We start from the raw sequence: 15608 nt of genomic DNA, 5'->3' as shown, positions 1-15608 counted from the left end.
TCCGTACAGCACTTAAGTACATTGCACTTACTTCCTGTTGCTTATTGTGCTTTATGAGAACTTTAGTAGAAAATATCTATAAATGTGAACGTTTTGACTCTCTACCTTGTATGAAAGGTCATCATGCCACGGAGTGCTTAGATTTTCTTTGCTCTTTTCTTTAACTTTGCCTGTCTTCTCTCTAAAAAGTAGGGTTTTTTTCTCGCCACATGTAGGTTTCTCAGCTGCGTCATGACCTGACCATGAAAGATGAGTTGTTACAGTTTTACACCAGCGCTGCAGAGGAAAGTGAGGGAGAGTCAACCACCTCCACACCGTAAGCCGCCTCGCCTTCATCTCCCATTGGAAGGTTTTTCCTCGTATAATCAAGCAGCAGAAATTAAAACCAAATGTTAAACAGAACCACGTGATTAAAAATTCCACATAACAGAAGCTGATAATGAAATCTGCCTTTTTATCGTCCCTCTAGCCAGGATTTAATTAGTGGAAAAACTGCATTTTAATATGTTCTTTTATTTGCTCTTACTAAGTTCGGCCCTCATGTGTGTGTATGTGTTTACAGTGTACGCCCCAGTGAGCCGGCAGTGTCAACGCCGACATTTTTCCCTCTGGACTCCTTGCAGAAGAAACTCAAAGATCTGGAGGAAGAAAACAAATCATTGCGATCAGAGGTACAATTCATCCATAAATCCATCATCTGTACTAACTTGGGCTGGTGAGAGTCCACATCTCAAGTCACAATATCTTCTCGACTATTACAATAGTTTAATATATAGCGATCCTATAGAGAAAGACATATTGCATGTATGAACGCAGAATATATATTTTGGGGGAAAAAATATTGCACCCAAAATGCTACATGCTTAATTTTTCACTATGTTTAAGCAGCTGTATACTGTAGTGTTGCATTGACAGAATGACAGTACAGTGAATATCTCAAAGCCAATTGGACGGTCATATGTTTAGTCATATGTTTTAAACATCGTCCCTTAATATATATTGTATTATAAACCATTTTGAACCTTTTTTCACAATCTTCAACAACCAATATCCAACTTATTTTCCTTCAGGCGAGTCATCTGGAGACCGAAACGATCTCCTACGAGGAGAAAGAGCAGCAACTTGTTAATGACTGTGTCAAAGAAATACGTGAGTATTTGGTTCGGATTGTTAGTACAGGGACGTCCACTACTTTGATGCTGAATTCACACAAAGTGTCTCCTAAAGTCCTCTGCAGGACCGCAGTGTAGAAAAAGCCGCTGTATAAATAATCCTTTTTGCTGAACACTGGTTCTTATTCCCAGGCGATGCCAACGTGCAGATTTCCTCTCTGGCAGAGGAGCTGGCCAGGAAGACCGAGGACACCTCCAGACAGCAGGAAGAGATCACACACCTCCTCTCTCAGATCGTCGACCTCCAGAAGAAGGCCAAGCTTGTACGAAACCACAGAAATCGTTTGTTACATGCTGAATGTACACAGCATGTTTCTCACCGCCTGTCTGATTTTGTCCCTTGTTTTGACAGTATGCTGTGGAAAATGAGGAGCTGACTCAGCACTTAGGTGCAGCCAAAGATGCCCAGCGCCAGCTCACTGCTGAGGTAAGACGGTCCACAACCAGCTAACTGTGACCTCATGGCTGTACTCTGTGTAAAGATCATTCCCATCCACTGATAACGTTGGCACAGGAGACACCTCGGGAGTAACTCTGTTCAACTGATTGTCTTAAAGATTAAACGTCGCAAAAATGTCTTAAGTTTTCAAAACTTTGGTACTGTGATAATTCCTTAGTTTAAAGTATCATATTTGTTTTGCAGTTAAATAGAATTTTCTCTTCCTTTGTCCTTGTTCAGTTGCGGGAGTTGCAGGATAAATACGCAGAGTGTATGGAGATGCTTCATGAAGCTCAGGAGGAACTGAAGAACCTGAGAAATAAAACGTTCCCGCTCAACACACAGAGGCGCTTCCATTCCCTGGGGCTGTTCCCAATGGTAAGTCGAAGGCTGAGATCCACCACAGTCACTTAACTTAATTGTAAAGTTGTTAAATTATGAGATTGTCAGTCAGTATTGGAGCATACACAGATCAGTTTTAATGGTTTCTTTTCCAGGACTCTCTGGCTGCAGAGATAGAGGGCACCATGAGGAAGGAACTTCAGATGGATGACCCAGACGTAGAAGAACAGAGGTACATTCAGTTTATCCAGCGTGAAAAGAAAACAGGTTTTTGATGATTTCCTCCAAGAACATGGTGTATATAAAGTCGTTATTCTCATATTCATGTGCTCATGTTTCTCCAGACTTCATCCAAAGCGAGTGTTTCAGACAGTAAAAAACTTGAATCTGATGCGCCAGCAGCGCTCCTCCGCCGCTCCCTCCCCTCTCAACATCCCCGGCTCCAATCAGACCTCATGCTTCACCTCAGGGCGCTCCAGCAGGGTGGGCACGCCACGCTGCAACTCCATATATGGTAGCGAGACAGGAAGTGGAATCTATCTAGACAACAGGACGAGCAGTCTTCTGGAGACTCCTGATGATGGGTACGGGCATTTACGGGCATTTACCTCCAATGACACAGAACTTTATTTTAAGGATCTAGTATTTAGTTTGAACTGCATCGGTATCATTGATGAGCCGACAGAGACTCTTTTTATTTTAAAGAGAAAATAACGCTATTTCCTGGTTCCAGCTTCTGAAAGAAAATAATCTTTGCAGTCTTATATGGACATTTTTTACATAGTGGAATAACATTTGTTTTTTTTCTTTAATTAGCAATGTTTTTTTTTTTTTATTAATACAATTTGATAATTCCCTTATTGGAGTTCAGTTCTTGCTCGCTCTGTATTTCTAGTGTACTTGTTTGTGTTCCTGTGGTTAGTGTTGGATGTTACACTGGCAGATTTGAACCCCTCCTGTAGTAGCTGCTGCTCAGTGTGTGTGTGTGTGTGTGTGTGTGTGTGTGTGTGTGTGTGTGTGTGTGTGTGTGTGTGTGTGTGTGTGTGTGTGTGTGTGTGTGTGTGTGTGTGTGTGTGTGTGTGTGTGTGTGTGTGTGTGTGTGTGTGTGTGTGTGTGCAGTACATGGGGTATATAAACTTGTCAGCTCATTGAGTTTGCATAAGTGGTATAGTGTGCTATATAAGTAAAGGCTATTACTAGGTGGGTTGTGGGAAATGTGTGACCTTTGTTAGCAACAACGTTGACATCAACGCATTACATCACAACCCTCTGTCAGCAGGGAACCACTAATGTGAATTGTAATAAATGCAGACGTGTCACAGACTCTGCTTCTGAATGGGCCTAATGGGTCAGTTTCAGTGTGGACATCATGCGAGAGAGGACTGCATCACCACTGGAAAGTTTCAATTCAAAGCCCTCTTTACCTTCCAGGTCAGAAGACTCGAACAAGCGCCCGCCTGGTACCCCCGGGACCCCCGGCAGCAGGGACCTGGAGGCCGCCCTGCGTCGCCTGTCCCTCCGCCGTGATAACTACCTCTCAGAGAAGCGCTTCTTCGAGGAGGAACGAGAAAGGAAGCTGGCTTACCTGGCCAAAGAGGAGGAGAAAAGTGGTGGGGAGAACAGTGGAGGCCCAGGAACCCCAACAGAGAGTTTGTTATCACTGTGCTCACATCCATCCATCTGGTCAGGATACTCCTTCACGGCGAGGTCCTACCTGCCGGAGAAGCTGCAGATTGTAAAGCCACTAGAAGGTGATTATATTTCTTCTCAGAGCCACAAAGCCGCTATATGTTCACATGAGGAAAAAGAGAATCGAAATCCCAACTTTCATCAAGTTTTCAGCAGTGAAAAGGACATTTTAAATAGAAGCCAAAATCAAAATGAGACCCAGGCACATAATTCCAATTACAGTCCTCTAAATGTTTCTGAAAATGTCGCCCACAATCAGAACCAGCCACAAAGCCAGTATGTAATATTACAAAACTATGATCAGTCTAAAATCTTTCTGAGCTCATTGACGGATCCCAGCAAGCTGCGGAGGAGCTCCAGTTTGTTGGAGTTGAGTCGAGTGTCAAGTACAGGCACTCCTCCGGCTTTATCCACAGGTCTGCTGGAGGTGTTGGAACAACAGGAAGGCAGTTTAAATCTGCAGCATTCATTTTATTTCAGACACACTCAACCGCGTTGCTGGTTTGAAATCTAGAAGCACACTTTCTGCTCTCTGCAGAACTTTTTTGGGTGTTTTCAACACATTATCTCTGTAAGTACTGTTCTCTGTTGTGAGGGTGTTTAACAAATCGCAGTTTGCCTTATATTCATCTGTTAAATTAATTGCAAACACATTGCAACTTGTGAGCAGTGTTTGCAGTGAGTCAGTATGAGATGTTGTAAAATACAATGTCTAATTGTTTCAGTAGAGAATCTTTATTTTCCTACAAATTATTTTAATCATTGAGTTAGAATGTTAATATGTTGTCATTGCTGTAGATGTTGCTGAGACCTGTTAAAGTACAAACTACTTTGCCAGACATTCATCCATTTTTAAATAGACCACCAGTAGAGGAAAACGTTACTCCTCATGTCTTTTGTAGTAGCACCACCTAGTGTTCAATCTTATTATATCTCTCGTTTTTATGGTGGGACTTGGAAATGTGATAGTTTCACACCATGCAGCTGACGACTAAAGGTCAGAAAATGAAGGAGACAAAACCGAGACCCAATGAAATGTAGAGATATCATTTTGCTTTGTTTATTTAAAAAAAACCAAAAAAAAAACCACATGGAGATGTTTATTTTCAAGTCTAATGATGGTTGGTCATGGTATAAATATGTTTTTAAAAAATAATTTTCAGCCCCCCCCCATACCCGTATCCTATTTCATTTCCCATCTTCGATCATTGTTAAGTTATTCATGTTTCTGTACTGTGCTGTTCCCCTTAAATCTCAGCAGAGATTCATATTGATAGTTTCTCCATAAACCTGCACTACTCTATGTCTCTTCCTTCCCGTTCACTTCTCTTTTGTTGTCCTTCCTTCTGTTTGGTTCCTTTCTGTCATTGCACTTTACTTCTTTTTCTTTTCAACTTGTCAGTTTTTCTCTGTCTGATGATTTATTGAATAAAATCACACTAATTTCCTCACCTTTTCCCTCTTTTGTTCCTTCTGTGTTAGTTTTGTGAGTTTTTGGACTGACATCTTTCAGTGTGTGTCAGGAAAACAACCAATCATTAGACTTGAAATGACACAAACACACTTTGCCGGGTTTGTGTGTATGAGAGAGAGAGTGATGCATGAAGAAAAACTATAAACGGTGTCATAGTGCAAGAATGTGCTTTACCTGTCTGTCCTGTCATTGTGAGTTTGTGGTGAAGTGACATGGATTGTGCACGTCTCTATCAAGTTGCCTGTGTGGATGTGTGCATGCTTGCGTGCGTGTCTGTGTAATGAAACATGAATTCATCTTGTAAATTTAACACATGCAGTGTAGTATTTCTTGAGTGCAGTGGATGCTGCAGACAATACTACAGAGTCTACTCATTTTAGTGCAACGGTTCCATACAGCTGAATTTGATCCCGGTTGGGCCAGATAGCAGACCAGTCAGATGATCGCATGATAATCTAGAAGTAATGTCAACTTCAAAAATCTTTTCACTTTGGAGCAAAAAATACAGGTGCATTCTGAAAACGCTGATATTTGATGCACTTTTACCACCTATGATTAATTTTCCTTAAATCAACGCACAGTGATTCACGTTAACTTTGACGGGAGCTTGTTGGTTTTCATTTAGCATATATATTCTCACAATATCACATTCTGGCTTTCATGCCAATGTCATTCAGCGTGCAAGGAGTAGGATTTATTATGTCCGCTCATGTAAGGTACAAACTCCTGTGGACAAATAATTATTTTTTTTAATTGAATCTACTTTGTAATTTTCCCGTGGGCCCATTCCGGCTCAGTCTCCCAGGCAGTTTGTTTGCCACCTCTGCTATAAAGAGGCAAAGTTGAAGAATACAGGCTTTCTGTACATGTGCTTTTGAACTTACATATTTATAGAACTTAAGTTTGATAAGAGAAATATTTAATTTCATAATATATTTGATAGCAAAAGTGCTACCCTGGTGTAAAAAAACAGGAGACATTCCCGTAGTCATTACATGCAAACCAAATATAATCTGAGATTTTTTTTTCTCTTTTCTAACCAGGCTCTGCAACCCTCCATGCCTGGCAGCAGTTGGCTCAGCCCCACATGGGTGCCCTGCTGGATCATCGGCCCGGTGTGGTCACAAAGGGCTTCCGTACTTTGGAGCATGATCAGGAGCAGGATGACAGCTGGCAACTGGACCAGCCAGAGGAAGATGAAGTGTCGTGTGACTCATTCACCGGACTGTCAGAAGAGAGCTCTGCTCCCATGGATCTGCGTCTCACTACCTCTACTCCCTCCGTCCGCTGCCTCAAAACTGACAGCACTGATGACAACGGCCAGTCGGAAGCACTGAATGGAGCTTTGTGTGGGGCGAAAGGGGTGACTCAAAGACAAGATGGACATGTTGCAACCACGCCCCTTCCTCTTTTTAGCTCTTCCCCTTCTTCTTCTCTAACCCCGTCTTCTGAGATGAACGGCCATGTGGACTTCAAGGAGCTAGATGCCTTACAGGCTGGCACTGTGGACCACATGCCTGGTGAGGGAGCCTCTTAGCCGGGGTCTCAACAACACTGCATCCAACCCCAAAACCTGCATTTATTTAACCCTGGAGCATGGGACCACTTGGGAGGAGAGTGAAGAATTATGGGTGGGGGGGAGTGATTAGGGGAGGCATTCACTGGACACTGCAGACACCGAATGTGTCATCCCATCCTGCATGATCATGTGTACAAACCTGCACACCCACCCACCCATCCATCCATCCCAGGAGCAGTCCATGTGTATGCAGCCATCGAAGTCCATGGAGACAGAGTACTTTTTCATTTCATTTTAGCTTTTTCTAATCTTTAATCAATTTTATTTTGCGTCTTCTTAGTCTTGCTTCCAAATTTGAACTTCCTTTCACTGCCCGCTGCCACACTTTGCTCTACATGAGGCAATCATATCTGTCTCTTTTTTTTTTTTTCTAAACTTCTGCAAAGCTTGTGCTCTTTAATGGTTCATCAATAATGGTTAAAAAAGAAAAAGCTAAATACTTCTGGAAGCTTTTTGCCACATTTTACACACTGTAGCACAGAAACATGCGTACACATACATCTCCTGAGTTCCAGTTGATGCTCATGTCTATATCAGGTGTTATTAGTGCAGCTGCTCAAGTCATGTGAACACCTGACAGCAGCAGCAGGGTCATATTGGGATTGACTGTGTAGCTTCGGGCTAAGGTCACCTTGTGCAGACACTTTATTGGTGGAAATATTATTGGACTATGTTGGACTTAACTAGTTTGCTTATACAGAAACAACCAGAGCTGTGCTACACACTGTTTATAATGACTTTTGCATACATATTCTTACTACTCCCTTATTTGGTGCTTTACAGTTAACTTAAGATCATGACACAGATGTCAGTGTCTAATTAATATGAATAATATCTCGTTCTTTCCCTTGGGGAAATTATTGACCAAATACTATTGTAAAACAATGTGATTCCGTAATTAGTCATAGTGACAGATTTCAGCTTTAACTTCAGCTGAATCTTTAAAAGTTATTTGAATGTTTCAGAATATTTTTTTTAAAGCTTAAATCAACCTTTAAATAAGAGACATTTGGGGTTTAATTCAAGTTGGTGCTTTTGCTTGGGGCTTTTACACTGATTATGGCTTTTTTCCCCTTTACTTCATGTACAAATGTTTTGCAATGTGATGTTTTGAACACACTGTGTCTGCCTTAACACCTCTTTGTGTTCTGTGTTCCTCTCCCCTAGTTTATTTCCCAGGGAAGTGTATGTCGCACACCAGCTCCACATACACCTTCACCACCTGCAGGATCCTCCACCCTTCAGATCAGCTGCTCTCCGTGTCCTCAAGGTAAAAAACAGAAACATCAAACCCTCAAACTAGCTATGCATAGATCACTTTTTTTCCTTTATCTGTAGTCAATATTTGTCTTCTTGGTTTACAGAGTGAGTATTTGACGATGTAGAAAAAGTGATGAACACATGTTGGTAGCCTCTCATGCTGCACATCGTCAAGAGATCAATATTGGGAGGATACTACAATCATAACAAATATATTAAGTAGCAGCTGTTACTGCCAGACTTACTTGGGAGCTTATATGAAAATCCTAAACGAGTGCGCTCAGTAAAAGACTGAAAAGTGACAGGACGTAGCTCAAACTCCATGTCCCTGCTGTGTGATTGGCTCGACAGGTCATGTGATGACGAAGAAGAGCTGGAGTTGTATCATATGGTTGTCATGGCTGAAGTAAAGCAGACCCATTGAGTGCACCTGCTGGTGTGCACATGGGTGAGGAAATGCATGGCGGTGCATTCCTAAGGACTGTGGGTGTGTGTCAACCAGAATAACATGAGAACATAGCTCTAACTCTCCTGTCTGGAAACACTGGGGCAATGACATGCAGGCAGCTATTTGAGGCAACTGTTGCCATTGCCAAACCACTTAAACTCCAGATTGTTTCCCATGATACCAAATGGTTGGCTCCAGTTAAACACAGAGTTGCCTCAAATGTTTCCTTGTTATATCCTTGGTGTGTGCCTCTAACAATTGAATGTCTGTCCACTGCGATTCCTGTCACTGATTTAAACTAACTATCCTATACCTCTTGGAAATATAACCTACGCAGAAAGGTTCACGTACTGACTGAATATTTATCTACAGCACATAATAGCAGCTTACGCATTTAGCACATTAACACTGAAGACCAGTTTTGAATCAAAGAGGACTTTGATACCCTCTTTGTATATTTCAATTAAATTTTATTTATAGTGTGCCAGTACCAACTTAAAAGCCTACCTGTTTCCTAGATCTAGCTACTGAAATTGTGTGCATAATGTGTCTATGACACTTACCACGTCAGTCACTTAAACACTTTGATACAGCACTACTCTGAGAAAATTACATTTATTGTCGTTTACAATATGACAGCAGCTTACCAAGTCTTTCCTCTATGGATGCACCGGGCTTCTGCAGCTGCTGCTCGGCTGAACATGCTGCTCTTGCAATACTTTGGTCATTGGACTCCAGATATTTCCTGATTACTATAGTAATGCAAATCATATTGACTCTTCCTGGCCAAGATGATCCTCAGGCTGCCAGTGAAAGTGACTGTGCTCCTAACAAGCTGCCTGTTTTGTTCTTCAGTCTGTCACATTTGTGCACTATTGGCTTGAAAATGTGATTGTGGACTTCTTTGTAATTGATTTTGATTGCATGGATTTAAACATGTAATATTGTTTTGCGACAGTCCTGGTATTGATTGACTGATGTTCTTCTTATCTCTGCACCCATTTTGTTCCCCCGCATCTCCCTTCTTCTCTTATTCTTTTCTTATTCTTACATCTCCAGCCCAGCTCTTGCTTCTGGTCTGAGCACTTCTTGCATCGGCACACCTACACTTGCAGCCTCCCCTATACCCTTCTCAGCCCCGCCTACTCCTTCCTACACCCCCTGCTGCACTCCACGCCGCCTCTCCCTCTCACACTCCCTAGCCGAGTCCTCCACCAACCTTCGGGACTCCACCAAGACCACCAGCACTTCTCTGGGCCTAGTGTGCCTCCTGCAAGAGTGCGGGATTTCTGCCTCGGTGTACGACCCCTGCAGCTGGGACCGAGGGTTGGATGCTAGTGGAGCTTCAGCAGTCACAGGAGGCGTTCAGGCTCAAACATGCACCAACAGACCAGAGGAGAACCAACTTGGACGGCCCAGCAAACGGCCAGACAGCCTCCTTCTCCTCCAGCCTTCGACTCCACCCAGCTCACCTCGGTCCAAATCTGCCTCTTCAGTCACTACACGCCCTGTGTTCCAGTTCAGCCCCACAAGTGATGACCCTCCGTATTACGATGCCTTCCTTGCCTCTAAACCAGCCCGTACTATCCTGAGGGAGGTGCTGAGCGAGGCGGAGCGAGAGCAAGGGGAGCAGTCAGATGACGACAGCCAAACTGAGATGACAAACCTGCGACTCGTGGACAAACTAAAACGCTTCCGCACCCTTTCCCCTTTTACTGCATCGGTTTCCACTGGGAACACCCTCTTAGCCCCGTTTGGCTCCTCTGGACAAGGAAGCACCTCTCTCGGTGGGGGGCTGCCAGGTCTCAATGCAGGACTAAGAAGGAATCGAAGTTATCCCGCCATGGTGGGAGCCAGTATGGCTATGAAAGACCCCGGAGGCCCACCCAGCACAGAAATACTCATACCACACACAATGCAAACCTCACACACACAACAGGCCGCGCACACACAGGAAACGGGCAAATCGCAGACCAATAACACGCTGGTTACAAAGACCATCCACATACCACAGACTCTACATGCATTGGAAACGATTACACCACACACGATTATACAGAGACACACCCGGCCAAAAGATAAATGGCAGGACTCGGCAAGACACAACGATGAGGAGAATGGGACATAGTAGTTCAGCATTACAACTCATAAGAAAACACAAAATCTGACTTGTTTTACAAACAAATTCCTCAAGACATGACTATACACACAATATATCTATGAAACCAAATGAAGTGTATCGATACAGCTACCAAGCCCACCCAGATGAAACGAGACAAAGGGACTACGGTTTATCCCTCATCCTTCTAAAGTGTTTTCAGTCTGTTCAATGAGGCCAACTCAAAAGTTCAAGAATAAACCAAGAGAGGCTGAAACTGTTACACTGTGTTATGTACTGTCGGGCCAGACTAATGATGGTGGAGTATGTTGCCTTCCTTTGTGTCTGATGTAAATTCATAATGTATATGCAATATACTGTGTCATGTGGTAAAATATTAAAGGCCCGATCTGGTGTACACACTGCACCCCCCCCCCCCCCCCCACCCCACCCCACCCCATACCCTTCAGTCTCAAATATTGAAGTAATGACCTGGATAGCAGATTTGATTTCTTTGCATTATTTAGTAACTCCATTCTAACTCTAAACAATTACACATTCACTACAATATATGTTAATTTTAACTTTAAGAAATGTCACACTGTTGGGTGTGCAAACAAGACATTTTAGTTTTCGGCTTTGAAAAAATCTTTGCCATTTCCTTTGTCTTTTATTGTTTTGTGAACACAAACCATCTGCTTGTGTCCAAGGTCAGTCCATAAAATGAAAGAGACGAATGCTAACGTCAACCAAAGCGAGGCCAAAAGGTCTTCATCACTGAGAAACACTGCCGTCTTCAATTTGGGCCATTAAAGCATTTAAATCACCTTGATTATGAATGAGTCCATTGTATTGCACTGGAGTAAATGAAAAGTCACAAACCGTACTCACTTCTTTTGAGATTTATTTCATAGTAGCAGCCATTATTCCCACCTCTCCTTCTGTAATTTGTTCTCTTTGACATAATCCAGATTGGGGCTTTAATGTTTCCTCTTGCTGTGACTGAATGTTCTTATGTGCCTAAAACATACATAATGTAACTCATTGGACTAGGGGTTTGCCTTTATTTTACTAGATTACTAGTTTATTTTGTTTGCCTTCTGTTGAATGCGTGTGCAGTAGACAGAGTAAATGAGAATTATCCTGCGAATGAACTTGCGTATCAGAACCTGCTTGTACATGATTATGATAGACGACTGTTTGTTGTCCTTGTCGTCATCTCCTGATCTTAGACTCTTCGGGAAAAGTGTTGTTCATAAATGGTGATACGGAGAAGGTCCAGGTAAACAAAACCTTTTCAAACAGTGTTACTGCAAATTTCAAGAATTTCTTTTTCAATTTTGTTCCTCTACATTGTTCTTTGATATTCATCTAGTCCAATAGTCTCTGCCATGGGGAGGGCTGTCTGAAATTAGATTGGGCCATATCAAAGAAAACCACAATACTTTTTTTCATTGATTTCAAACTAGAGCTTATCTGGTAAAATGTCTGTTTGCTTTTATTTTTAATGTCAGTGCTTTTTGTATGTTCCTGAGAATGTGTTTGTCCGTCAACATTTGGCGTTCCTGTAATGTTTTCAGAGTTCAAAGATCAAAGAGGGGATCCACAGCCCTTCTTGAAATCCTCTTTTTAGAGGATACCATTTAAAAATGGTGGGAACTGCTGATCTAGTCATTGTGGGAGGAGTGTGAGGACAAAGATGAATGTAGGGTGATTTGGTCTGTGCCTAAGGCAAGATATGGACTTGTGATAGACAGTCTGTCATGAGCACTGAGCTTTCACTAAAAAAACCAAAGTTACACAGATGAAGACTGGGGGGACCATTCACACCACAACCCATACAATACAGCTCCATAACAGAGTAGCTGCATGCACTGTATAATTTATTGTGACAGTCAGAAAGCAGCAATATAAACACATAAAGCAATGAGACTTTTGTGAGTGTAACTGACTTGAAATGTTCAAATGTTGGTTTTAAAAGGAGAAGCTATAATCTGTAATGGTTTGATGCTGAAGGGAAGTTTTGGTGTCACTGGTTGAGTTTCAGCCAGACTGATGAATGTTGATGGGCACAGAACAGTCCCACTATAAAGACTGATATGATGGGTTTGTTGTTTTTAAAGCACTCTTGCACAATGTTTGTACATTTAGTTTGCGTTCATTTAAAATATAAATAACTAACAAAGGATATAATTAACCTACTGATAAATTCAGAGCTGTTCAGTGTTGACTTTGAGTTTGGTCATTGGAAATGAACTGACGTGAACAGTCGACAACGACATTAATCTGAAAAAAAGGAGGGAGATGAATCATCATCAAATATATATTTTTAGACATTTGTCTAATTTGGAGCAAGAGCATAACTGAATGATATTTATTCATGTTTAAGTGGAGGACTTTTAGTTAATTGTCAAACTGCACATGTTAATGTTTAATGCACTAGAGCTCCTTAGAAATATTTACATTGGATTCAGTTTGGACAATTGATTGATGCAGGCCATTACTTGATTGCACTGGCACATTTTGCCAGAACATAGCAGAAGATACAGTATTTACAAACCATGCCAAGTGACAGGGCCAGAGAAACAAAAAGATGGCGTGTCTGTGTGCGCTTGTTTTTTTTTTTTTCTGTGTGTTATTTCATCTGAATGTAAGTTATTTGAAACAGTGATCCTGCTGTAAGGCCATTTATCTGTATAAATTTAGTTTGTGTTGACGTCTGAGAGATATATATTATTACATTGTATATGTATGAAACACAGATAGTCGTGCTAACTGTTTTTCTTTCCCTTTTTCTTTCTTCTTGTTCTTTCTTTTTTTTTTAAATAATACTGTAGAGATATAAACCAGCAATTAAGTTGTGTGGGATAAGGAGGGCAAGAGGTGACTCTGGTCAGGGACTGACGAGTTCTATTTTACAGAACCTACGGTACTGTCAATAAAACAATGAATACAAATAGACTTGAGTTTTATGCTTCTATTTCACAAAAAAACTGTACTGACAGGTGTTATATTGATCCTGATGGAAAATTCACCAAACAAAATGTAACATCCCTCAACTTTTAACAATGTGTTAGACATGTGATTGTATCATGTATCAGGTTCAAGTATGTTGGTCATGATTACATTACAACCAGGAACAGGAAGGATACAAAGATGCTTCTTCACTAACCTCTAACAAACAATAATAACAGTTTTCCTCACATCTGGATGGAAAAAGCTCTATATACATAAATGTTGTTTGCCATCCATTCATCCATCTTCAACAACATTTTATTCAATCTAGAAGGGACGTCAAACGTACAGCAGGAGTATCAGTCTGGCCTGTGTAATGGCCTTGCACAGTGCAAAGATTACAAACACATCAGCAGAATCGTATTAATGACAAATCCTCTTGATCCTAACATGTGAAGGGGGCATATAATGTAACCCTGGGACCCAAAGCTGAACAGCAGATGGCAGCAATGCCCATTAAAATGCAGCAGCTGTCTTCTTGCCAGCAAAAAGAATCACCAGTCAAAACCACACCATGAGGGTGAGATTGTGGTAACATGCGTTCTGAAGGCTGCAGCTAATTTTTCAGCGAAGGAAGCCTCATGTTTTTGCCAACTCTCGTCAGCAGAGAACCAATGTGGTAGATTGTATTTCACATTACACCTTTTCCTGTTAAAGTCTATTAAATGTAAACATTTTCAGAATGTCCTTTTTCTTCCTTGCACTGAAACAGATTTTTTATTATTATTTTTTATTAAACATGTTCTCATTATTTAGCTGTATGTTATGGTGGCTGGTAGGTGTAAACCAACATTACAAAATTGTGAGACAAATTTACAGAGATTCAATATTTTCTCAAGCTTTGAAAACGGTTTTCAGTTTTTGTAATGTTGGATTGAACCTCCTGGCCACTGTAGTATCTGGCCCCTGAACTATGCAACTGAAACTGCAAATTTTGGGGGACTCATTGTCTTTGTTTAGCTCTAGAACTCTTCATAATATGAATTTTCACAGACCAAAAAGCCACAACACATTTTATCATGAAACTGAATAAGTAATTCTAACTTGAGGTATATAAAACAAGTTGGTAAAACTTTGTGAGTCAAAACGGCGATGTAAAGCTGCTAAAGAAAGCTGTAGTGGGGGAAAAAGTATATTTTTGCAGAAAAAAGACATTAAAAGCAAGAACTTTTCATAATTGTATGTGTAGGTTAAGAAACATTGTTAGTGTGGTCTTTAAAATTCACCGATACTTTGCGATGGTTGCTGGTAATTGTGTAAAGTACCGGACACCAGGGAGCAATGTTGTCACTTATGCCGTTTCCCCCGCAGCTTCATTCCACAGGGAGGCAATGTGTGTCTCAGAAAACCCGCCAGACAGCTGGCATAAACACAGACCACTGCCAACTCTGAGCCTGGAGGAGAAAGCAAAGCAATACTTAAAGATTAAGGAAAGCACTGAGTGGTTTAACAAACCCGTATGCGCTCCTCCTGGCATGAGAGAGGAGCTCAGAGGGGCTTTGTCTCGGGCTGCTCCTCCATCCTGTCTCTCCCACAGGCATTCTTGGATGACCACCACTCTCTTTCTCTGCAGTTATTAGGTGAATTGGTTTACAATGACATTTTCTCCAAAGGTGAGCTTTGTTACAGCAACAGACAATACCAAACAAATGCCTTTTATACCAAACCGATTCTAAATCTGAGTGTATTCGTTGCAAATATACATGATGTTGACCTTTTTCTGGAAAGCCAGGAGTTGTGACAGCATACATACAGTGAGTTATAATAACAAGCAGCTCAGACTGGCCTCTGTCTGTATGATGGAGAGAGAGAGAGAGAGAGCACAGATGGATATGGCAGCAGTGGATGAGAGGTTTTCTGATGCTTAGAGGAGGGCTGGCAGGTGTGTGTGCTCCCACAGGGGAAATGAGAACATTCTGCAGAGCTGAGTCAGGCCCGACGGAAAAGTAAAAAAGATGAATGAGATGATGGTAGGAAGGAAGGAAACTTTTGTTCCTGCCATGCCTCGGTCAGCTTGTTTAGGGATATTTCTGTTTGGATTAGCATTGGTCTGTTATTGCTTATTCTCCTGGGAAAAGGGTAGCCGGACAGG

At 41.7% G+C, this 15608-nt stretch overlaps 1 protein-coding gene across 3 annotated transcripts in view; it reads left to right on the top strand.

Moving 5' to 3' along the window:
* Nucleotides 1-10887, top strand: part of trak1a (trafficking protein, kinesin binding 1a) — a 33466-nt gene extending 22579 nt beyond the window's left edge. For all 3 annotated transcript variants that reach the window (XM_080471855.1, XM_080471854.1, XM_080471856.1), the window contains 12 exons: nt 216-316; nt 563-671; nt 1071-1149; nt 1305-1435; nt 1525-1599; nt 1852-1989; nt 2109-2185; nt 2298-2537; nt 3385-3704; nt 6160-6636; nt 7863-7965; nt 9463-10887. In XM_080471855.1, coding sequence (XP_080327981.1) covers nt 216-316; nt 563-671; nt 1071-1149; nt 1305-1435; nt 1525-1599; nt 1852-1989; nt 2109-2185; nt 2298-2537; nt 3385-3704; nt 6160-6636; nt 7863-7965; nt 9463-10531 — 2919 coding nt within the window. In that variant the 3' untranslated portion in view covers nt 10532-10887. The remainder of the gene's footprint in view (nt 1-215; nt 317-562; nt 672-1070; nt 1150-1304; nt 1436-1524; nt 1600-1851; nt 1990-2108; nt 2186-2297; nt 2538-3384; nt 3705-6159; nt 6637-7862; nt 7966-9462) is intronic.
* Nucleotides 10888-15608: the final 4721 nt, after the last annotated feature.

This window comes from Lipophrys pholis, assembly GCF_963383615.2.
Source record: "Lipophrys pholis genome assembly, chromosome: 9".
NCBI lineage: Eukaryota > Metazoa > Chordata > Actinopteri > Blenniiformes > Blenniidae > Lipophrys > Lipophrys pholis.
Note: the sequence above shows the minus strand (reverse complement) of the source record. Positions and strands in the feature narration are given on the sequence as shown.